At 42.6% G+C, this 24,872-nt stretch overlaps 1 protein-coding gene across 5 annotated transcripts in view; it reads right to left on the reverse strand.

Annotated features, from left to right (window-relative positions):
- Nucleotides 1-2,108: 2,108 nt before the first annotated feature.
- The window catches only part of LOC119173660 (glutamate receptor ionotropic, kainate 3), a 149,841-nt gene continuing 127,077 nt past the window's right edge, over nt 2,109-24,872 (reverse strand). For all 5 annotated transcript variants that reach the window (XM_075896130.1, XM_075896129.1, XM_075896132.1 and 2 more), the window contains 5 exons: nt 20,689-20,892; nt 11,983-12,509; nt 9,807-10,005; nt 5,340-5,553; nt 2,109-2,503 (listed from right to left, as the gene is read on the reverse strand). In XM_075896130.1, coding sequence (XP_075752245.1) covers nt 2,166-2,503; nt 5,340-5,553; nt 9,807-10,005; nt 11,983-12,509; nt 20,689-20,892 — 1,482 coding nt within the window. In that variant the 3' untranslated portion in view covers nt 2,109-2,165. The remainder of the gene's footprint in view (nt 2,504-5,339; nt 5,554-9,806; nt 10,006-11,982; nt 12,510-20,688; nt 20,893-24,872) is intronic.

Here is a 24,872-nt window from a genome sequence, read left to right on the forward strand (position 1 = left end):
ACGTTTCATGGTAATAAAAGACCAGAGAGACGCCTTTTCACATTCTTGAGTTCAAACAACTCTATAATACACGACATGCCTGGCTTTTATGTATCTTCAGTCAAAGGAAGACGACACACCTTGTCCCCGCTCTTGTGCGAAGTTGTGTTCTATTATCGATTCTTAAAAGCTAAGTGTTAGATGGATTACCTAACCAAAGTGAAAAGATAGTGCCTTCTGAAATACTAATAGAAGAATGTTTTTTTCCTGTGCCGCTTCATTGTTCAAAGTGGGAAAAATCACATGGGCAAGACGTACAAAAGCAAGTGAAAAACATGTGGATACCACCTAGTGTTAAAACTTTCTTTTTCAAGCTTCATAGGCGAGCCTTGTCAGTGAAAATGTGGCTCTAAGAGAGAGGGATGTATGTACCATAGGGAAGCAGCTGTCTCCTTCGTGACAAACTTTAAATCATTCAACATGCATTTATTGACTGTAAGAATGCTGTTTTTTGGGACAATTTACAGAGAAGTTTGAAAAAATATATACGTGTTACTCCACATGGAATCCATTTTGTGCCTTGTGAGAGTGCTGTGCAACTTTTGGACGTTATCTTCTTGCTCAGTTTTATTCGGTTTGGCGTAATATGTTATCGTACACACAGTGTGATGTAAGAGTTCTATCAGTTCATGAGTGTTTCGTGGAAGCTGTTATCAAAGTGCGAGATGTGTATATGGCTATCAACTGCGTTGATGACATGATATCTTTGTATGATGCGTTAACACACATGGCACGCGTCTTAAGTGTGATTGTCAGATGAACTTGACCGATAGTGATGAGGGCATTAAAAAAAAGCCGTTTCGTAGCTCAGGGGCTAACACCACGCATTCAAGGTTTGGAGGTTCTATGTTCGATTCCACGCACTGGAGTATTTTTCAAGATTTTTCTTTCTTGCGTTTTCATATACATAGATATGTATACATATATGGTGCATGACGTCGATGCCGACGCCAGCGGTGGAATCCAGCTGAGAACGTCTATATAATTTCTATCGCAATAAAAATTAAATTGAACAAAACAGGATTTTGAACTGGCCAAAACCTATTTATCATCTCAGCTACTTTTTCTGTTTATGTTCTTGGGAGTCTTCCTATTGTTAAGGATGTATACAAGTTTTTTTTCCCTAAGACCTAATTGTGTTTTTGTAGTTACTTGACGTTCATATTTATGAGCACGTTAGAGGTGTATTTTGCTCATTTTCCTCAGTTTCTGCCGAATTGCTTTTTCGGAGTTAGTGTCTTCAAGACACATGTAATTATCCAACGTGAATGACATCTCAAAACTTTTTGGGGCATATAGTTCCGACGTGTGAATGGCTCAAAGTGCTCCTGTTTAATGGTTGCATCTTATTCTTTTTAGAGGCGAAGCTTTAAAGCGGGTGGGTCGTTCTCTCCTCCGTAAATGTTACATAGTAAGTAGTGAGCTATAGTTATTGAATTTCTTACTAGATGCGTTGTGTATCTACAAGTAAAACAGTATATATGATCACCTAATTGCGACAAGGTATACGTATAATTGACGATTAAACTGGGGGTCTGTCGGACAGATGGACGGACGGACGGATTGACAGACAGACAGACAGACAGACAGACAGACAGACAGACAGACAGACAGACAGACAGACAGACAGACAGACGGACGGACGGACGGACGGAAGGACGGACAGAAAGGCAGACAGACAGACAGGCAGGCAGACAAACAGACATAGACAGACGGATGGATAGACAGACGGACGCTTTACCCACTCGTTAACATTCAGTCGGTGAATATGCTTTAAGCTTTGTGTTTTGAGAGCACAGTCTCGCGTTTCATATTTTATACCAGTGTTGCTCGCTTTGATAAATTCGATAAAGTTCAGCTACGCTTCCTCTATAGAGCCACGTGTGTAATAAATTAGTATGCAAGTCGACTGTAGCCCATAATCTGTTCACTTGTAATCGCAAAGTATTCGTGTCCGACATTTCATGTGTATTTTAAAATAACAGCGACCCAAACATCCATGCAAGAGATAGTGACTTGCGTGTAAAACTATTTGGCGTGATGTCTTCAAAGTCTGCAGACACAGGACGTACTTCTGACTTCATATATATTTATTTATAAGCAGTCATATATTGCCACTCGTAAAGTCATTTTTCTGTAGGTTGACTAAGCAAAAATGCCTCCTTTTCCAAGGCAAGACTGTCATATGCTACGTGTGAAATTCGAGAAGAACGTGCTTTCAGGAAGAACTCCGCGAAAGCTATTAGACAGGCAAGGCCGAGGCCAGACAGCAAAACAACGAAAACGCCGCCCAACTTCGGCAGCCCCAGCTCGCTGGCTGAGCCAGGCCTAGAGGGACCGTCTTCCCCTGGACAGTGCCTGCTTGCGTGGCGAAATTTCCACCATCGCTCCTTTAGCATCTGAAGTGTCCCATTCTCTTGAAGCCGCAAGATGGCTGACGAAAAGAAGCTTCGATACGGGGACCCTGCGGAAGAGGTAGTGAGTTGAGTAAATGCAAGTGTTAATACAACTGTGTTGTGACGTGTAGCAGTTAGCACGTAGATAAGCCACAGTGGTTTCCAAGACCTACAAACTTTAAATCTGCGTGCTTTTCTCACTTCACGTTATTCAGATGCATGCATATTCATAAACAACTACTAACTTTTTGTTTGAACGAGTAAAAAGGGATAGTTGACATTTCTACATACGTTCATATAACCAAGCGCTCGAAGAAAGGTTTGGTTTTATGAACACTTGGTGTTATCACTTATGAGTCTAAAAGAGCTTCAAAGAACCATTCAAGTTCGAAAGTTTGAATGCTTTTTCGAAGCCCTTTTAAACTGTGGTGTAATATAGTCGCACGTATTCGCTGAACAAATGCCTAATTTCGAAAAGAAACAAACACTCAGCAATGTTACAGTACAAAATATTTCTCAGGCAGCATTTATATTATTGCTGAAGTACTGCTCTTGTAGTTCAGCTTCTGTATTTACTCACTCAAATTGGTGTTCAAGCAAGTTGGAAAGGAATTATTGGGACCAAAACTGAGGAAATTTATTACAAAGGAAAATAATCCACAAAACTATTGGTGGTACTTTATAAAATATAACGTATCTTCAAACAGTAGCCACTGAGCTACTTTCATGTTTGAAACAATTACCGAAAGATTGAAGTGTGCCATCGCGCTCCCTCTTTATGGTAATCAAAACCACCTCGTATTGTGTGTATCGGGAAGGCAATTTTCGGGAAGCTGACACCTTTACGAATCAATGAGAAATTTTTTATTGATATAGAAAATGAAAATGTGGTTTCAAATCTTGACCCAATAGATAGTAAGGGTTCGAGCCGAAAAGCTGATATTAATATAAGGAAGCTAATCAGTAAATAATGACAAGGAGCTATACATCAGCATATCCTAAAAAGGAACATGCTACAGATTCAGTCTGGTTGGGAAGCAAGTAACATTTGAAAAGAAAAACTGATCATTGTATTCAATAAATGTACAAAACAGGAAATCCCGACATTTCGGGTCCCACTCGGTCCCTTCCTTGGGGGGTGACTGTGTGGTACCGGGGAGCAACAGAGTTTTTAAAGCTTTCTCTTCAAGTCAGTGGGTCACCCTTGTTTTCACGGACCCTATTTGCGAACCTATATAATGTTGCAGATGTCATTATTGCCAATTTGCTTCATCCATTTAAACAGGTATAAAGTAATCTTGGATATGTAAATAACTAAACCTGTATATTATATTACCTTCTGATAAATTTAAACTTTCATGAAGGTGTTGCTATTACTTAACTCACAAAACATGTAGCATTATCGTGGACTCAATATTTAGCTTATTTTAGAATAACAGTTACATAATTTTCAACAGTTCAGATATCTGAGGGTACATATATTCTTTGGTACGCAATGAACGTTTTCGACTGTTCACTAAAATAGCAGAAGGGTTGATAGATGAGCTAGTTGGTACATATATACATAATAAAATATTAGGATTGAAAACTAAGGGAACGCAAAGGCTGCGCTCTTTTGTCTCCTCCCTTGTGTCCTGATAGTTTGCGTTCCCAATATCTCATTATGAACACTCACAGAGCACAAGGAATCACAAGCATTGAATATATTCTAATTAAAATATACTCGCAAAGATCATACACATATTGTTCAATTCTTGATTGAAATGAACACAAAGAATAACAATTTTGCCGTTTCAATGGCAAATTACTCTCTTACAAAACCAGAGAAAAAATTTTGCCGTGACAAGACTGGGAAATCAGATACATCTGCAAAAACAAAATAGATGGGCGCTTTTCGCGTCTTGGCATACACTCACGGCGTCGCCAGTTCTGTCGGAATTCGAGGAATACGCTGCGCTATACATTTAAGACGTCTGTGAGGGCATACATAATTATTTTTCATGCGAAAAGCTGTAGATTCAAGACTGCGCTGCTGAATCCTGTATACGAGCAATTTTCGATCTGGTCTTTCGGGGGTTTTCATTCTGGCTTATGTTAGCTTCTGTTCCAGATTTAAGGAACACTGATGGACAGATTAGGCTGGTTGCAACTGTTAAACTGCACTGTAAAGTTTCAACTAAATTTGCTACCATATAATTAAGAAACAAAATGCCCAAAACATAGAATACATACTTGTTTTCAAGCTCCTTCTAGCGTGACACACTACTAACATCATGTTCAGCACTAACATATTCCGCATCACACTTGGTACTAACACCACAGTACTAATATCTTAGCCGCAATGTGCTCTCTTATCGGCTTCTAATTTTGGTCCTGGAGAACCACAGTTTATATTTATTAGATAAGAGCCACTACAATGAAAATCTTGAAAATCAAGATTTGCATGGTGTTGTATTATATGATGAATAGAGGCAGTCGTAATAGATTGTGGGGCTTACCTCCCAGAACCACAATAAGATTATGAGAGACGCAATATTATATGGCTCCAGAATATTTGATCATCGATAGGGCTCTTTACTGTGCGCCTAATCTGAGTACATGACCCTCAAGCATATTGAGTTCGATCGAAAATGCGGCCGCCGTGGCCGGGTTTTGATCCTATGACTTAGTGGCAATAGTACTAAAATTTACTGCAATCTTGTTTCTGTGTGACAATATCGAACATAGATGGGCCCATGTGTACTTCTGTAACCATAAGCTGGACCACGAGTAAGGAACCTATAAGGAACCTATAAGACCGAAGCTATTCGAGTAATTCACTTTTTTTATATTCAAACAGCTCTCTGACTTCTCCTCAGCAAAGACCAAATACAATCACAGTGCTGCTATTTGAAAATTACTCACCTGGAGGCAGTGCAATACCATATCCTTTAGAGTCCAACAAACCACCAATCTGCGTCAACTGACACTCGCGCTGAACGACGTACTCGATGCTCGTCGACTCCATGAGAAAAGCGTAGCCACCACTTCGCACCCGTGCAACTCCTTTGGTGTTCGACTGCGCCAAATCATATCTCATGGCTTGCCACATGCGCTCGTATGTTTCGTGTTTGGACTCCTGAAAAATGGTCACAGCGGGTTACCTCTTTTGAGAAACTAGTACAGATGAATATGAGAAAAGGCCTATGTCGCTCGTAGAAAGCTACATCAATAACTTGAGGGAGCAACAACGGTTTTTTACTACATCTCGATGACGCACCTAAGCACCTCTAAGCTGCTGGTTACATAAACAACATCATAACTTTTGAAATCCAACTAATATATAATAGAAATGTAAGCATGCCAACACCAGCAACTCCGTTTTGAAATTACCGTGCGAACATTTATTCGTTGCAATAGAGCGTAGGTTTCGGTAAAGAAACATATTAAGACATTGTTCTTCCCAACAAAATACGTTAGAACGTTCATTCTCCAGCTGCCATGGTGAATGTAACTTATCGTTCACTGAATCGGCAAACTTCAAATACATGTTAAAAATGGAAAATGGCCGCCAGCGTCACGACAACTAACGGCGAAAAAGAAAGCTTTATGAGGTGTACTTTTTCTGTGTAATGGGTAAATCAGCGCGAACAACACCAACTAGAAAATATACACAAACTGTGTGTTGTTCGTTTGTGCTGTTTGCGCTGTTTTAAGCAGCTTAGGAACTGCGCTACCTAGCCTTGATGTTAGGCTTTCTACCAGCACTTTGTTAGCTCAGATTCAGGTAGCTAATTCCGCACAAAATTTCGCAAAAGTTTTGTGTATGTGGTTTTGTTGTGTGACAATTAAAGCAAGTGAAGTAAGTGCGACGTACTCTTACGAAAACTGGTACATTACACAAAATGCACGCATTCCACCACAATTCGAAAGGACAGGTGAAAGCACAAAGCATCCTGCCCTACTTTTTTCTTCCTCAGTCGTAGTGCATTTCATTCACAGGATGCACCTAAGAAAGTGGACTAGAAAATATTGTTGCCCCGCCGTGGTGGTCTAGTGGCTAAGGTACTCGGCTGCTGACCTGCAGGTCGCGGGTTCAAATACCGGCTGCGGCAGCTGCATTTCCGATGGAGGCGGAAATTTTGTAGGCCCGTGTGCTCAGATTTGGGTGCACGTTAAACAAACCTAGCTGGTCGAAATTTCCGAAGCCCTCTATTACGGCCTCTCTCATAATCATACGGTGGTTTTGTGACGTTAAATCCCACATATCAATCATTACAAAATATGGTTGCTCACTTTCTAAACACGCTGTGAAATTCACCAATCCACTCTGAACGCTTACACACGGAGTTTTAGCAACTGTGAATTATTTCCAGCAAAATAAAGCTCCGACTCCTAAAAACATTCGGTAGATCCCACGTACCTGGGAATCGACGTTACGGGAAGCATGCAGAGGAAAGGTGACCGTGTTGCAATTTTTATTATTCAGCGACACGTCATGAATTGACGCTAAACATATGTACAAATGTTTCACGAACTGACATATGTTGAAGAGTTGCAGATGTTTTTATAACTAGTTGTTTGCACTTGTGCAATGATGTCAACTAGAACATGCGTATCAGCAACACCAGAACCTGTTATGAAGCGCTGATGCTCGCGAAGATGCTGGCCCTTGACACTGCTGCATATATTACCACCACAATTGACGTTAATACGACATCATGGCTCTGTCAAATGTGTACATATATAATGTTTATAAAACTAGGTAGGCAGCACTGCAACCACAATTGACGTTTAACGAAGATTAGCGTCTATTTGGAAAGTAGTTCCGAGACCTGGCGTAGCTCTGTGGTAAAATACTTGACTCTCACGCAGAATGCTTGAGTTCTGTTTCTGCTGGAACACTGAAGTTACTATTTGCATTCGTCGACGGATCAACACTGCCCATGTGAGGTTTTTCTTAACACTGACATTTATTCTACGCCTTCATTGGGTCGACGCTGCCGATGTCGGGTATTGCTTACCGCTCACGCGTTAATATATCCCGTGGGTGTTCTCGCCATTCCTGGATAGATACTGTCAATAACCTATGGCACATACCCACATGCCCGCGGCGGGTATGCGCCACTGTCTGGCGGGAAGGGTTTGACGACGTACGCGACGGAACTGTGACATTATTCATGTATTGACCAGCGCTTCATATTCGTCAAACCACGTTACCATTCCATGCTAATCTTGGTTCACGCCAAGTTAACGGGGTGGCCACGAGAGCACCCAAACGTAAGCGGCTATAAAGATAAATACACTCAAAGTCGCCGAAGTTAGCTAAGAAATGCTCCGCATTTAAAATTTGCTCTCCAACCTTGTATGCAACATTCAATACAATTATCGGTTTCTTTTGAAAATTGATATATGATGCTTTCTTTGTATGGTGCCTGCCATAAAATATTTATTTACTCATAGCACTGTGGTCGAAAAGCGATCCATGCGCTAATAAAACACAATAACAGACACAAAGGGCGCCTGGCGCACAATGTATCAGTAGTTCGTGTTGGGGACACCGTGACCCTGCAGCCTAACCACGCCCTCTAGCGGGTAAAAGAGCGTCGTATCTTTCTTCCTGCTTTCAGAAGTGCATAAGTTTTAAGAGCACGTTGTTTATCATTTGAACTGGTGGGTTGTAGACTCTGTGTATTTACGAGTAACTGACAAAAAGAACCATCTCCATTCGGTGTCCTCTAAATTATTGCATGCGGAGCTCAAATTTCGAATTTTTAGGGCTCAAAGGAACGTTGTAACAAAAGAATCTTTTAGAGAAGGTACCATGCCAGGTTGATTTTTTCATTGCCCAGGTCAGCGTTCCCAAAGTAACCTCAGCCGGCAGGCTTGCAGTCCCGAACTTTAGTTTCCAGGCCAGTATACTGAAGAACGTTGAAGCTAAAACTGCGAGGAAGGCCCATGATACCATTTTACCGCAGGTCTTTCCGATACCTCAAATGTACTCAGGTCATTTACGAAGATAATTAAACATTAAAAGTCCAGAAATATATTTATACTGGTCGCCAGAATGACTGCAATCGTTGTCACTAACACTTGACTACAAAGTTTTTCTCGTCGATTTCGTTTTGACACATTATGGTCAAGGTCGCTTCAAAAAATGGCAGCATAACCACGGTGTGAATAATGGAGAGTGGGGCGAAGCATGCGTCTGTCCATTCGTTCTTGCCTCCGTCCGTCCATGCGTCTGTCCGTGTGACCATCCGTGCGTCCATCCGCCCATCCGTGCATGCGTCTATTCATGCGTTCACACATTCATCCGTGCGTCCGTTCCTGCGTTTGTCCATGCATCCGCCCCTGCGTCCATTCATGCGTCCGTCCGTCCATGCAACATTCCATGCGTCCGTCCTTGCGTCTATCTGTGTGTCCGTTCGTTCATGTAGTCAACACTCCAAGTACCACTATCTCACATCTTTTCACCATATATTCCGCATAAAGAAGCACCGTCATCCATCGGACATTCCAAGGACTAAACAATCGGTGGCACACGCACACTTTCTTACGGCTTGCGCTTCGTGTCTACTTCCCATCTTTAACCACCTCGAGTTCATAGTATATGCTAGTTCACTGTATCCATGGCAATGCGGCCCAACGCTCGCTAAGCCTTTCTCAAACCAAGGAGGTTACGCCCAGCGAGTATAACGTAGCAACCCTTTCTTGCCAGGTAGTTCTCAATGTACATGCCGATGGCTGCTGATTGGGAATGAGAGACAGGTAAATTTGGCTTTTAGTTAACGCGCATACTGCGAAGTTTTTATTGTTCAACAATGCACAGGAGAAATATTCCACCGGCACCACCTCGCAGGTCAAAGCGTAAGACTGGTTAAGCACTACGACTACGACGAGGGACGTACGGGTGCCGCCTTAAGGAGCTTCGCCCCTAAATAAAATAAGGAAGGCTTTGGACAACTCACGTCTGCGTAGTTTATGAGCATGCTGATGAAGACTGTAAGTGAATATGAGAGCACTGCAGTCTAGTGTGGGCCTGCCCACCTGCCTGCGACCTGGTTCGTTTCATTAATTAAATTCCACTTTTAGCAGCTTGACCTCTGCAAATGTGCTCCTCAGTTGCGCATCACCTCTAATGTTCCGTGGTAGACGGGCAAACACTTATTTGAAGCTGTGCATCCTGAACGACTATTCATGACCTCAGGAGCTGACATTGTGATTCTTGAATTTTTAATTCATTTTAAGCGGTAAGTGTTTTTTATCGTACATATACTTATATTGCTTTGTATGAGGCACAAAGTGAGCAGCTCACACTGCTTCTAGGTTGCCGCATATCTATATAAATACACGAGCTTGTACGAAGCTCACAGCGTAAAATTACCTCACCTGAAAAAAGGCTTGCGTCGATCCAGAGCGCACGCAACCATATCGTATTTCTGACTGCTTCGCAAGATCTTCGACGCTCTCTATGGGCAATTTCAGGCGCTCTCGGGTCAAGAATGAGGCCAAGTTTGCCGTGTAGGAGGAGACCAGCACAAATGAAAACAGCCACCATGTTGCGCAAATTATGCACGTCGATGTGGACCTGCGACAGATGAAGTACACAAAGTGTAACATGACTTTTGTTAATAGTGTCTGGTGTTTAACTTCCGAAAGACAAGATGTGATTATGACAAACGTAGAGAACAGCTCCGGAATTTTCAACCATCTCATGTTCTACACTGGCCTCTATTTTCACTGGCCTCTAATTTCAACCATCTCACTTTACACTGGCCTCTAATTTTAGCCTCCCCTGAAATGCGAACGCCGCGGCCGGCATTGGAACCATGACCTCCAGGTCAGTAGTAGAGCAAGCACCCTATGGGCTACACCACCGTGGTAGACTAAAACGAATTTTATTGGGAAAGTGGCTCAGCGTGTAGTCTGCAGTTATAAAGTGGTTACGCCTGCATAAAAGAAACCCTGTAAATATTAATCTATAAATATATATAACAATCAACACAACACCTGGTCACATGATATATGAAAAAGTACATCTGCCTTCAGTGAAGTAATGTTTGTAAGCAACTGGAATTCAATATTTCTTAAAAAGCGGCATTCTTCATTTGCCCGCACAGGACAAAGAAAAATTCAAATCAAGTGCAGACAGAAGTATTAATCAGGATTTCGTTTTGCTGATTCTATTAGGAGAGGAGGACCAGACAAGGACTAAATGGCATTTTCAGTGATTTGGATAAGTTTATTGTCACACTTCCCATCATTTGAATAAACCAGTTGTGAGTTTGCGTGTCCCCGATCCTGCAATCCTGTCTCGTCCTCGTCCGGCAATACGAAGTGTGAGAAGAAGTTAAAAATAATCAACAACTAGCCGAATTCATCACTCTGTTGAAGAGTACTATTTTGATAAGATTTTAAAGATCATGGACTCAGTTATGTAACCTCATCTCCATTTATTTTTATTTTTATTTATCAGTACTGCAACCCTCAAAGAGGGTTTTACAAGAGTGCGTACACAATTGTTAAGAATAAAAAATAAGACAAAGTTTGTGCAGGCTTAACCGGACTGGTTAGGTGTGCAAAAAAAAAAGAAATCGACATTTTGCAACAAACATGCACAACGGCATCTAACAAAATAAATAAGCACTGTACTCAAAATGACCACCAGCGTAGAATAAAGATTGCGGTGACTGAAATACACAGCACTATTTTATGTCATAGAGCACACACCGTTGTTGCCGAAGTTGCGCAGTTCATTACTCAAGGATAACTGCAAAACATCATTAATAAGATTATTTCATTAGGTAATTGTCCTGGGGATAAACGACTACTTCATTGTGTTATTATGGGTGGGAAAAGGAGTGAATGTGAATGCGTGCCTCCGCCGTGTGGCATATCCAGTCGAAAAATGAAGTATGCGTGATAAGTCTATCTTAACGTAACCTTAAAACTAACTGAAACAAAAATTTCAACTCAATACAGCTTTTCTCTGTGTTCGAGTTGGAAGGTTGGCTTTTGCTAATAAACTTGTTATTGAAGTACGGCCAAAACTGATATAAATAAATCTAACAGCGCTCTTATGATTTTTTTTCATTTCGTTGTTATTGGTTTTAGTGTGAGTATACCGATGCATAATCTAGAGTAAGCTGAACAATAGCCTTGAATGCAGTAAGGCGAACAGCGGGAGTGGAAAGCTCGAGAGCTCGTTTAAGATAAAAGAGTTTGGAATTGCACGTGCCTATTTATTAGAGTTTTTATGTTTTGTCCAGTCTTGGTCTTATGAAATCCAATGACCAAGCTACTTGTATTGTTGTACCTCCTCAAAGAAAATATTACTCGCGGATTATGTGAAATGAAGACGATTATATTTATGACAAATTTTTATAAAACGGTTCTTTAAGTCAACTGACACCTGCCACTTTTCACACCAACGAATGACCTTAATAAATGCATCGTTCAAATAAATTTGGTCTGTTTCATTTTCCATCTCAGTTGCAGGATGCAGCCATCAGTATATAATTTAGCAATGCAGCTTTCCTTCTCATGACCAGAGGAGAATACTCACCTCGGTAAAGGCTCGCATCCTTGTTGCATGATGGAGCTGATCGTGAACCACAAGCTGTTCAGCAAGGTCAGACGATTCTTCACAATATCTGTCGAGCCTACGCTGTCACAACCGCTGCTTTTTCTGCAGTCAGTATGCGTAATGAGGTTGTTGGAATAATCTTTCACGTTAATGACGTCTACATAGGCAGATTCACACACTTTTTCTCCGACGCAGTCATGGCTACAATAAGCTGAAGTTTGTTCGCATTCGCAGCAGTAGTGTGTGTGGGCAGCTGTGCTGCGTCTCCACCGGAAAGTTTGCACACGAGTCACCCAGCACAGTAATAGGCTTATCACCACGTGTGCAGCAGCAACACATAACCACACATCAAAGGATAGGGGCGAAAGGAAGAAAAGTAGAGAGTGTTCCTCTTGGTTCTTTCTGAACAGGATGCTCACTCCCAGCGTCATAAAAGGAAGCGTGAAATCCACGGCTTCTTCTCGCGATGACGTAATGGTTATGTCACCCACCGCAAGGTCCGCTTCCTAAAAGAATGAAGAGATGTAAGGGATTTATTGCCACCAGCAAAATCAACAAAATGAAAAAAATGAAAGTGAAACCCAGTGATTCTTTAATCAATGTGGTCATTTACGGCGAGATAATCCATCAAAAGCAAATATACCTGATCACAACGCATTTATACGGTTTCGTGAGATAACTAAAGCGTGCATCGAGGCTGCTTTTTTGTTCGCGTAAATATTCTTTCACGCAATGTCAAAAAAGTCACCTTCGTTTTCGGAAAGCTTCAACAAGGTATTCAACAATAGTATTCTACTCTGCATAAAATGCAACATCATGGACACTGTGATTGTGCTGCCTTAACCAGGCAACCAGGCTGACAAGTTCACGTCCCATGCTTTAACTCCTGTTGCTGATATGCGCTAGCCAGATCAAATTTCTGAATTTCACTTGGTCACATGTCAACGTATTCTTTATTTTTTATTGTGACAGAAATTGTATGGACACTCTCGACTTGATTTTGCCGTAAGTGTAGGCGTCGCCCTCACTCACCGTATATGTATACATGTCGGTAAATATAAAAAAACGATAGAGAGAAAATTTAGAAAGAGACTCTGGCGCACGCTATCGAACGTGGAACCTCCACGCCGTCAATGCGAGCCGTTAACCACTGAGCCATCGAAGGGCACTTTTGTGAATGTTCAAACAACACGCTATTTATATCTACCACTTCTCGCTGTTGGCGGGCATCTCGGAGAGGGGGAACTATCGTGTTTTTAGCATTATCACAAAGAGGGCGCAGTGGGCGTGCGGCCGCTATCATTTCTCACGCGTACTTTGGCCAGCGGAGAGGAGGGAAGTGGACAATCTCTTGCGTGTCCTCATCTCCTAATGGGGAGGATCATACGCATTGGCTGGCGTGGGGCTTGCACTGAAACGATTATGTTGTAGTTACGGGGTGCACAAAGGTCACTGCAATGGTTGCACAGCCTCTGTTTGCGAAAAGGGTGGCGCGCTGTTTAGACACAGTGAAGTAACAACTGAGATGCTTATTGGCGCTCTTCTATACTTGTGCGTACGTTTCGCGCGTCATTTCTGTGTGAGAAACGCGGGGCATGTTTTTATCTGCTTGCAATTTTGCGCTTGACCTTCCTATTCGTTGCTATCGCGTTCATTGCTTCGCCTTTGCGGAAAAGCTGTGAGTTTTTGTTTCTTAACTCCCATCGGTTTTCATTGTCACAACAGTGATCAACAAAGCGTATAGCGCTCTCACACCAAATCATATTGGGGGAGTTGCATATATAAAATTCAGTACCATTACCATGGCTAAAAAGTATTTGTGTATTGATGACACCAGGTGTTGCTATGTTTTTAGGGCCAGGAGCCCTTTTTTCGTTCTTTATATGCTGCATTAAAGTGAAATACGGCAACAGAATTAGGTACCATCTGTAAAGATCCTACTATATCACGGTGGTTGAGCTTAAAGTTTCTTTTATCCCAAAGAGCGTGTCCCTCACTACTAAGGTGACAAGAGGAAATGGGAGTACGTGGAAACGGGTGACGCGAATCTAAAGATATACCAAAGCATTTTTCTCTCCCAACAAAACACCCGATAACTGCCGAATGCCTTCAAGTCGAATTTTATTGAAAAAGAAACTATCACTATGAAAATACCTACAAAGATGATGGGTGAACTCATATAGAGTGCCATGTTCTGTGAAAAATTGACGGCAGATCCACGAGGTGAAAGATAATGAGATTGGGCGAAGCTCCTGGAAGTAACCTTCGGTTAAACCGTGAAATTTCTTCCATTAATTCGCCCGAAATGAAAGGATTGATTAAATGTTTTATCAAACCTTTATTGCTGGTTTCCGTTGTCCTTTCATTATGACCGCTTTGTGGTCGGTGAAATGTAAGCTAAGTGGTTCTCGCACTGGTTGCAGATGAAAGTTGGCAAACACGATGTCGATGCAGGTGCCTCTGATGGTGGTTGGGTTGGGGTTTTCAATGTCTTCAATGTTTTATGTCTTCAATTTGATGCCTTCCATGGAAAGATTTGGTTTTGAATGTCTTCAATGTTTGATGTCTTAAGTTTGATGTCTTCAATGGAAAGATTTATTCAATGTTTCAAGGCGGGCGCGCAGAGATCTGCCCTGCGCGCCCGCTTTTTGGCATCCTTATCCATACGAGCACACACCGAAGGCAACGAGCATCGTCAACTGCAAACCTGTATCGCGATATGGTTTTGATTATAAAACCATTGCTTTAGAAAACACCTGGCGTCTTTCGTTAAGCAGCTGGCGTCTTTTCGTTTTGCTTTAGAAATATCTGGCGTCTTTTCGTTTTGCTTTTAGAAAACATCTGGCGTCTTTCGTTGGTTTTTTTCATCAATCAACGGCGTTTTGAAAATTAATCACGGAGGTAAACAATGGCTGCTACTGGGAATGAGAGACAGCAGAAGTCGGCTTTTAGCTAACACTTACACTTCTACTTCTACTGACGTTTCCTACTGGAAAGACAATAGTGTTTTTGGGATGCTCCAACACAAAAATTTGGTCTCTGTGTGTGTTCGTGTCTGTCCAATGATTCAGCCACCCGTTGAAAATTTAAGGCCGTGCTCAAAGCCCATCCATCTAGATCTGGTGGCTGCGTTCATACTTTTGAACATTGTGAATAAAAAAAGAAAAAAACTCCAGGCCTGCGTGAAACGCTCAACATTGTCACAGCAATAGCTATAAGAGTAGATTTCAGTGACTTTGCTGAACATTTTAGGAAACTGCTAGAAGCACACGTGCTGAGTACCCACTACACAATAAATATTCATAGGTTTTTTGTACTGCCCAGCATTCGATATGCTATATTTTGTCCTTCTTCGGAGAAACGCGACAAGCGCTACATACTTGCGCAATTTTCTGCATTTTTTTTTGCAGTGGCTGACAACGATGCAGAATTATGCATAAAGTGGGCATGTGGCAAGTTTATTAGGTGATCACGAACAAGTTGTCTAATGAGTTGGAGCATTGAACGACCCACTCATTACGCAATTCACATTTTGCGACGCTTGCTCCTTCCTTTGGTGTTTTAAAACGCTTTATTACTTATATTACAGGAATTGTTTTCCTGACATCAAGCCTTACTAAGGCCAGTTTAGAAACAAATTACAAGCACCCCGTGACTCAGTGGCAGAACACTGGGCTGGCATGCGACGAAACCGGTTTCGAAGCTTATTCTGTCCTTGATGTTTTATTTACGAAGTTTTCTTATTTCTTGCGATACTCGTTACGGACAACTACAGCACCGTGCGTGACCCGTGCTGTGATCTCATAGCAGTTTTCGACGTAAAAACAAACATTAGGCATATTTGAGGCACAGCATCAATACACAAGTGTTATGTAAAGTGTATTTTATTTAGTAAATCCAGAGACACGCTAATCTAAGAACTGAAGTGTTTATTACGCTGTGCTTAACGATGCGACGCTATGAATTAAAAGGGGGTGTTTTCGAAGCTTACCTAAAAGGTTCCGGGACTTCGACTAAACGATTTCATGCTGCCGCCTACCAGTAGCTCAGCGTTTTGAAAAAAAAAAGCTTTCGTTTTTTCCCAATACTGAGAGATGGCACCATTCCTCACGTTGCGGCTTTAGACAGAAGATTATCGTCCTTCAAAGTTCGTTGCAGGGAAGCACAGAAATACTCGTCCAATTTTTTTCCCAAGCTCCATGAGCAGTGGTAGGGACGACGAAGGGTACATAGCGTAGTCAGGTCTAGCTATTTTTAATGGGACGGCTTAGTGCTCTCCCATAGTTGAGCACAAAGTATTAGAAACCATTAAAAAAATTTTCCAAACACGGATATTCAATATGAGGACTAATTAAATGGTACACACCGTATTACAAAGTTCCGCTATTGTAGTTTCGTTGCGATTAGCGTACAAGCACTTTAAGAAAATATGGTTGAAGCCTAATGTATTGTTCTATAGTCTAGGAAAAGTTTTTCATAATGTTATGCCATGGAAAATGGCGAGGCTGAGCATCTAAGCAAGTTGGGGCACCACTCTGGTTTTTGTCGAGTTCTCTAAATGAATAGCTATTCGGAATAAAAGTGTGAGTGAAGAGGTCATCGGCTGTGTTGCAGTCCTGCACATGCGGCTTCCTCTGTGTATACCAACAACGAAAAAAAAGGCAGATCTCACGTACAGTGGGAATTGATGATATGCAGAGCACGAATGAGGATTGTTGATTTGTCACTTTGAATTCAGCACAACATTACGAGGTGAAGGTAAATGATGCCGTACAAGAGTTCCGTGTCATGATAATCATGTCTGGATGTGTCGTTTACCTTCTTCATCTATTCACATCACGTGATATCCAATTTAGTATATGTAGAGCTAGCGAAACGTCCACCAGCACGCTATAATCGTAGTATGTTGTCATGTTGCTATATCACATGCGTGTCAGGATTATCAAGATTGCACCAGACATATATTTTTTCATCTATTGACGTCGCGTAACACCAAAGTCGGTATATGTGGAGCTTGCAAAACGGTGACGACCGCATCATAAAAAGCCCAATATACTCCATTCTAGCGTTGACACGCGCGCATGCTGGGCACCATGACGCTACATTAGCAAAACGCGAGCACTTTATAGTTTGACGCCAGAGGCAACCAGCGTCCGTCGGCGCGGCCAGATGGCAACTGGCGCGAAATGCGACATGCTGCATTTCGCGCCGAAGCTTTACCCAGACAACATTGCATCTCCCTCTTTTTGTGACGCAGGGACGCCAGATTCGCTGAAACACGCATGCGTCCAAGCAACGCAGCGCGGCGCGCGCCGGAGAGTATATGGCAGGGCCGGCACCTGGCGTCGCAACGCCGGCGTGACGCGATGAAATGAACACCGGCGAGCACGCGCACCGCGTCACGTCGAAATGTGTTGGCGCTTTGACTGTGGCCTATACTAATGTTCTCGCATGACACGCATCTCATGATTATCAAGTTTGCACCAGTCACATACCTTCGTCTTCCAGTGGCGTCACGTAATACCAAATTTGATTGATTGATTGATTGATTGATTGATGTGTGGGGTTTAACGTCGCAAAACCACCATATGATTATGAGAGACGCTATATTGGAGGGCTCCGGAAATTTTGACTACCTGGGGTTCTTTAACGTGCACCAAAATCTGAGCACACAGGCCTATACCATTTCCACCGCTATCGGAAATGCAGTCGCTGCAGCCGGGATTGGATCCCGCGACCTGCGGGTCAGCAGCCGAGTACCTTAGCCACTATACCGACGCACTGGGGCAAGCATACCCAATTTTGCACATGTGAAGCTAGCGAAACGGCCGCGTGCGCATTATCAGTGTGGCATGCAACATGTTCTTACATGAAATGCATGTCGTGATTATCATGTTTGGATGTGTCATTTATGTATGTCGTCCGTTCGCGTCACATAATACCGAGTTTGGTACATGTGAAGCTGGCGAAAATTCCGCGAGCACATCATGAGCATAGCATGTAGTCATGTTGTTACATGATACGCTTCTCACGTTTATCATGTTTGCAGCAGTGTCAGACTTTTGTCATCCATTCACGTTCCGTATTACCAAATTTGGTATAAGTGAAGCCAGCAAAACGGCCGCCAGCTCATCGTGAACGTGGCATCTAGTCACATTGTTATATGCCACGCATCTCATGATTATCATGTTTTCACCAGTTACATACCTTCGTCGTTCATTCACGTATCGTAATGCCAAATGTAGTGTGCATGACGCTGGCGAAACGGCCGAGAGTGCATCTTGAGGGTGGCATGTAGTCCTGTTGTTGCATGACACGCATGTGATAAATTTTATGTTAAGGTCTGTCCATTGTGTCCGCCATGTATTCATGTCATACCATACCAGTCTTGCAACATGCCATGCGAACGAAGCCACCGCAAAAGCTGCAGTAAATCAGGACATTGATGATACACATGCCATGATTTTCGTTTTATGACTAGTCAAATATGTTCTTTATAGAGGCACGTTACGTCATTCAAGTTTGGTATTGATACCATTATCAAAACGGCCATGAGAGCTAAAAGTCATAGGTGGCTAGATAGATAGATAGATAGATAGATAGATAGATAGATAGATAGATAGTTAGATAGATAGATAGATAGATAGATAGATAGATAGATAGATAGATAGATAGATAGATAGATAGATAGATAGATAGATAGATAGATAGATAGATAGATAGATAGATAGATAGATAGATAGATAGATAGATAGATAGATAGATAGATAGATAGATAGATAGATAGATAGATAGATAGATAGATAGATAGATAGATACGCTGAAAGTCGCCGGAGTTTGCTAAGAAATGCTTCGCATTTAAAACATATCCTACGGTGCTTCATGAAGAGATTTCGTTTAAGGTACCGACAAAGAGTGCGAGAATTGATAGCAAACTATTTCAGAGTTTTTTGGAGGATATCACAGAATGCCTGCAGAAATTTCAGGAGATTGTAGCAAAAGGGTCAGAAAAGGAAGTGAATGTGAAAAAAGATTTAGTGGTGAGGAGGAGAACGACGAAGGTGAACGAGTTAAGTGTAACACAGAGAAAAAGACAGTGGACGGCAAAGACAGAACATTAAGGAAAGGGACGGAAAAAAGTAGCAAGAAAGAGAAAAGATACTAGGAAAAAGAAAGCAAGAACCATTTCGTTTATATTCGGCGACTACTTTTTTTTTTGGCATAGCTGTGGAAGTTAACTATGAAAGCGTATGCTTGCTATCTCATTCAAAAAGAGTAAGTATAGAATTTTTTCTGAATTGCCTTGCTGAAACAAATGCTGCTATACTTATAACGAGGGAATCTTTTGTGGGAAGTCAAAGGTAAAACACAGATATAGGTGAATTCGGAACATTGCTTTGCATTTCATTTCACTTCTGAGTCAGCACCACTTTTTCAGTACACCGAATTTACAAAGTATTGATGGTGTTATTGACGTAGCAAGTCAGTGAGTGGGCTCTCAAATGCTTTTTTTTCATTTCTAAAAAATATACTCATAATTTGACACTCAAGTGTAGACTGAATATTGAGAACATTTCAAGACCAAAGATCTCAAGATTGGCGTAAAACATTGAGTAGAGTGCAAAAAACCTCAATGATTATCAGCCATGCTCACTGACGGAGAGAGTCCTCGCAGCCTCCGCTTCTTGTTTGCCCGCGCAGTTGGAGCAAGGAAAGTCCTGTGCTTCGACAGCCAGCTTTGAGGTGGACCCTTCAGAACGGTCAGTGGCAGGTTGTGGTTCGACTCTATTTGTCAACGCCATAATTAGCCTAGCATCAACAACAAACAGTTTAAGCCCCTTAGACCAACCAGGCTTCCTGTTTCTTTTCTCCAACGTGTTTACGACGCGAACAACAAGACCGAAATCAGCTTCAAGCCGCCGTACTTGTTACGGACCTTTGTAGTCTTCGCTGCACTGTTAAGTCAAGTTGTCGCCGAATGTATACATATATACGACCAGATATTGCACCACCTAGCCAAGATGCTAATGTGCAGCAGCCTTTCTATGGCGCATAACCTGGCTGCACACGATGGTGCCCATAGAGTCGTAAGGCATTCTTATGCAGTGCGTACTCCCCAACAAGAAGCCATGCAACAGGAAGTTAGAAGCCTCTTTCGACAACGAGTATGATGAACTGTGTGTCCTTCCCTCGTTGTGTCAATCTTTGCACGACTTTGCATGAACTGTGCGTATTTTTATCGTTCTGGTTTATGTAAGTAGCGTCCTAAGTGCACTGATCAGCCAGTGAAGGCAAATGCCTTGGGGCACAAGCAGCAAAAGCTGACTTTGATTCCCTTTACTTGTTTTTGTATATAGACCTTAACCGGCAAATAAATTGGAGTAAACGGTCTGGTCAAGGCGGTGCTGTTGTAAAAACGCATTAAATCGCAGATCATGTGGAGCCCATTAGGCATGCCCTCATTGTGAAATGTAAGTTAAAGAAGGCAGCACAAAAAACTGAACGTATTGCGGATGCCACAAATGAAAACGCGCACTCTGTTAGCAACCAATGGTTAAATCAGAAAAAAACATTAGGACAGTGCTGAAGGTGGTCATTAAATTTCTGTTTGACTTATTTGAACAGAAAGAACACAAGTGGCGAGATTTCACAAAATATTGCTATGATTGAGTGGACATATTTTACCCGGTCAACGAGTTCCCGGACCATGCCATTCCATCGACCTTGGGCGTCTCTAGAACCGTGTGCACCATCTCTGACGAGCTTGATGCGATAACGGAAGTCCAAGTAACGAGATATTTCACGAAGGAGGTCCACGCAAAATCCCTCGAAGCGGTCATTGCCACGAAGCTTGTGAGCGGACGATTTCACCATCACGTATGGTGCGTTCTGTGAAATAGATAAGTAACATCATTTTGCTTGGCCGAATAAATATTGAGTTGCTTTTTTTACGTCTACTATTTCATGCATTCTTATGACACGCTGCACACGAAAATGGGTGTACTTGAGGTCTGCTTTCATGTGATAGTGTTTTTTGGCGTTTTAGTCAAACATAACGTATTTTTTACATGAGTGGTAAGTAAAACAAAGGTATAAACTCTATTAGTCTGCCTTAACTCTTTGGAGCAGAAAACGTAAAAATTTACCTGGTAGAGCTTTAACCAGTAAATTGGACTAAAGATAACTTTGTACAGCAGCATTTTGACCACACTATACGTGATTAGTGTCTGGTAAATATTCAACAAAAATACGAAGAATATATTACAAATGCAACAATATAAACGTGTATACTATCCCATTTGTATTTACTTAATACATCTAGGTCATATGAATTTTTATCTGAGAAATTGATAAACTAGCATATTGTTACCGACAAAAGGATTAAAATACACAAAAGGTAACTATACATAGCACGACCTTTAGCCATTGCAAGCAAAAGGTGCTGTCTTTTGACGTGCTATGAAGATCTTCATAATTGCTGTCTCGGCTCTTTAAAGGTCCCAGCACTATTATTCTGCCCCAGAAAACTCACGAATGAGTACGCATTGCTCAGTATTCAATGTCGGGAAACGTGAAGAGAAACATCACGCTCGCGTGTGTTCCATTAAGCCCTGCGGTGATTTCTCGCAAAAAGAGTGTAGAACGCGGCGATGAGGTGCGACAGCCAGGCTTGTATTATGAGTGAGACTTGGGTACAAGCCACTTTCCCGCGGTGTGCCAAAGCGTTGAAGAAATTTCGCTACTATTGAAAATGTTTCGAACGGGATGGTAGCAGCGACGGTGCATTGCTGAGCTAATCGCGCAAGTCAGGCATAACTAGACCCTTCTGTTTGAAGACGCCGACGGGAGCAGCTGCCGCTCGCCGTTTCATTAGGTACAAATTGTGCTAACCACAAGAAACGGGTAGTCAATTCCTAAAATCTAATGTATACCGATGCTAAGCTACCTTCCCGTATCCAATGGTGGGAACTCACAGGTTTGTCTCCACATCACAGCCAAAACCGAAAACAAGCTTAGGCTGATAATCAAGGGTCTCAAACCGCAAAGGACGACTGAGGAAAAGCAGTCTCATTGGCCTATACCATGCGTTCCTCGTGAGTCACATTATTTACGCGACCTCATCGCTATATCAGTCAAAATGCGATGATGTCAAGCTCTACAGTTTACTGCGCAAAATTACAAAAACGTGGTTAAAACTCCCATCAGCACCAGGTAAAGACCACGGACCTCCATTAAAGAGGCTGGACGAGGCATTTCCGCTCTCTCATGCAGGCGCTTCTGAAGCCACCAGCAATTCCCTTTGCGGTCCCGGAAGCTGGCGTCTTTATGACGTTTTAGGCACGTTATTCAATTATTATATTGTGGCAGTTGTTGTGACTGTATTTTTTGTGTTTTTGATAATATAACATTCTCGTGGTCATCCAATGCTACGAGAAAATTGACAGACGTCGTAGCGGGGCCGTCCGAATACGACGGAGTGCTGTAATGTACAACTATAGTGCATACAACTATTCCTACGATTAGGCATCACTCGGAACGCCGACTAGCGCTTCATGAAAAATGACAGACGCTGTAGCGACGCCTTTCGATATACGGTGGATTGGTGTAATGTACAACCTTACAATTACTGTTTTACAATTAACGGAGGGTCGGAGGCCTGGAGGGTCATGTTGTTCTAGTACCTGCCTTGGCACAGCCAGCAACTGTGGCGCATTCCCCTTGGGCGTGGGGATTGGTATTCTCTAGGACCAAGAAAAAAATTCTTTCACTTTCAACAACCTACGAAAAAGAGCCCTGTGAGGGATATAATATGCTCGTCCTTGTAGCCTTCTTCGTGACTTTGGCAGTGGCGTAGTGCGTTAAACGCCCACCCGCCATAGTCGGGACTAAGAGGTCATGAGTTTCTCTTCCAACAACGTTTACAGTGAAAGCTTAATACGGCTAAGAAAAACAAAACTCCGTTCGGCAGCGGTGTTATCAGTGGTCTCCTTTGGCTGTCTAATAGTTACATTGTTCCCAAGCGCGCGCGTTATTGGCTGCGTTATTAGTCACGTGGTAGCAGCCATGGCGCCTAGCCCATGCGCAACAGTATCTCCTGGGACCACCCCACCAAGTTGGCTCGCGATGTCAGATGCTTGCAACAACGTGACATGATTGCGGGAGCACGTTCGCCAAGGCGAACGCCGGTTTCGGAGAAGTTTCTCCAGCGGCACATTGGCTTCGGCTGCGACGTCTGTGACTTCCTGCGATTCGAAAAGGACCACTGGGATTAACTCCTTGCGAAATGCATTTACCTGCTCATTGCATTCATTCATGGCCGTGTTCATGCGAGACACAATGTGCTGTGTGTGAAATGAACACTGTCGTAAAACGAAGCCAATGATGTGTCTAATCTCATTAATAAGCACGAACTTGCAACCAGTATTTGTTAAGCGCTTCCCTCCCACGTCGGGTTTAACCCATCGGTATACACGGGGGCCGCATTTTTCAGTTTTTCTAGTTAACCATTTGTACGGAATTTTTCAGCGGTGACTTTTTTCTTCGCCGTAAACACGACCATACATAGTCGCGTTTATTTTTCTCACAGTTTTTTTAACAGGCATGCTTCATCAAAGTATTACTGCACTGCGGCATAGAACACTTTCGTGTTAAAAAACACAGAGCGCACAGGACGAGCGCTTTATCTGTACACTCAATCTGTTTTACGGCTTCGTCTTTAGCGCTGCATGTATCATGGAAAGAAGCTAATACGGCCAGCGTTTTACCAACGTTCGCGTTCTAATATTACCCAAGAGGTGATTTGAAGGCGAACAAGGGCAGCAACAACCATTTTAACTACGACAATCTGTAGCCTCTATATGAGGGAAACTATGCCCATGAGGTAAAAGCATATAAAAAACGGGTATGGCTGCGGAAATAGAAGTCTGCGCTGCTTAGCGGTGAGCGACCTGCCATGGAGAGTACTGTTTAGGCACACTGTAAGCGAAACTTAGCCGAGATGTAAATTTTTTCAGCATATTAGCCCCCAAAACTCACCTGCCCCAATTATTTACTCTATGGAACGAAGTGAACTCGGCACACGTCGTCGCAAAACGCTCCCTGCTTAATGACAGAGATTAGGAGTGACCTGGCCTTGTTAAACTCCTCATGGAGTGTCTGGTCTCGTGGTTACAAGCTCCCTATGGGAGTTTTAAAAAGCCTTTTTGGTCGTGACGTGCGTACGTGCATGTGTGTGTTTGTGTGTATGTACAGGCATCTGTTTGCATGTCGGCGTGAAACACCAGTGCTTTGTGTGGCTGACTGGGTGAACATCTGTCGACAGGCAACGAAATTATCAGAGCAGCGAAGATTTGTAACGACCTGTTGATGTTACGTGGGACTGTTTCAATGTATTTCACACTGTTGAACCACGCTGGACATCGGTTCAATTCGTATACAAAACGCCGCGAATGCCTCGCTTCAAAGGACCGAGTTACAAAACATTTCAATTGATTTGATTGATATGTGGGGTTTAACGTCCCAAAACCACTATATGATTATGAGAGACGCCGTAGTGGAGGGCTCCGGAAATTTAGACCACCTGGGGTTCTTTAACGTGCACCCGAATCTGAGCACACGGGCCTACAACATTTCCGCCTCCATCGAAAATGCAGCCGCCGCAGCCGGGATTCGAACCCGCGCCCTGCGGGTCAGCAGCCGAGTACCTTAGCCACTAGACCTACAAAACATTTCAAAGAATAATTTAAAGGTAACAAAAGTAAGCTAGCTTTTGCGATCGTCAGCAATTGCTCCTAGAGTTCCACTGTCTGAAACTCCGAAGCGGTCCGAAGTAGGCTTCGCTCGACCACGTCAGGCTGGCCAGTAAACGG

The sequence above is a fragment of the Rhipicephalus microplus genome, chromosome 5, assembly GCF_043290135.1.
Source record: "Rhipicephalus microplus isolate Deutch F79 chromosome 5, USDA_Rmic, whole genome shotgun sequence".
Lineage (NCBI taxonomy): Eukaryota > Metazoa > Arthropoda > Arachnida > Ixodida > Ixodidae > Rhipicephalus > Rhipicephalus microplus.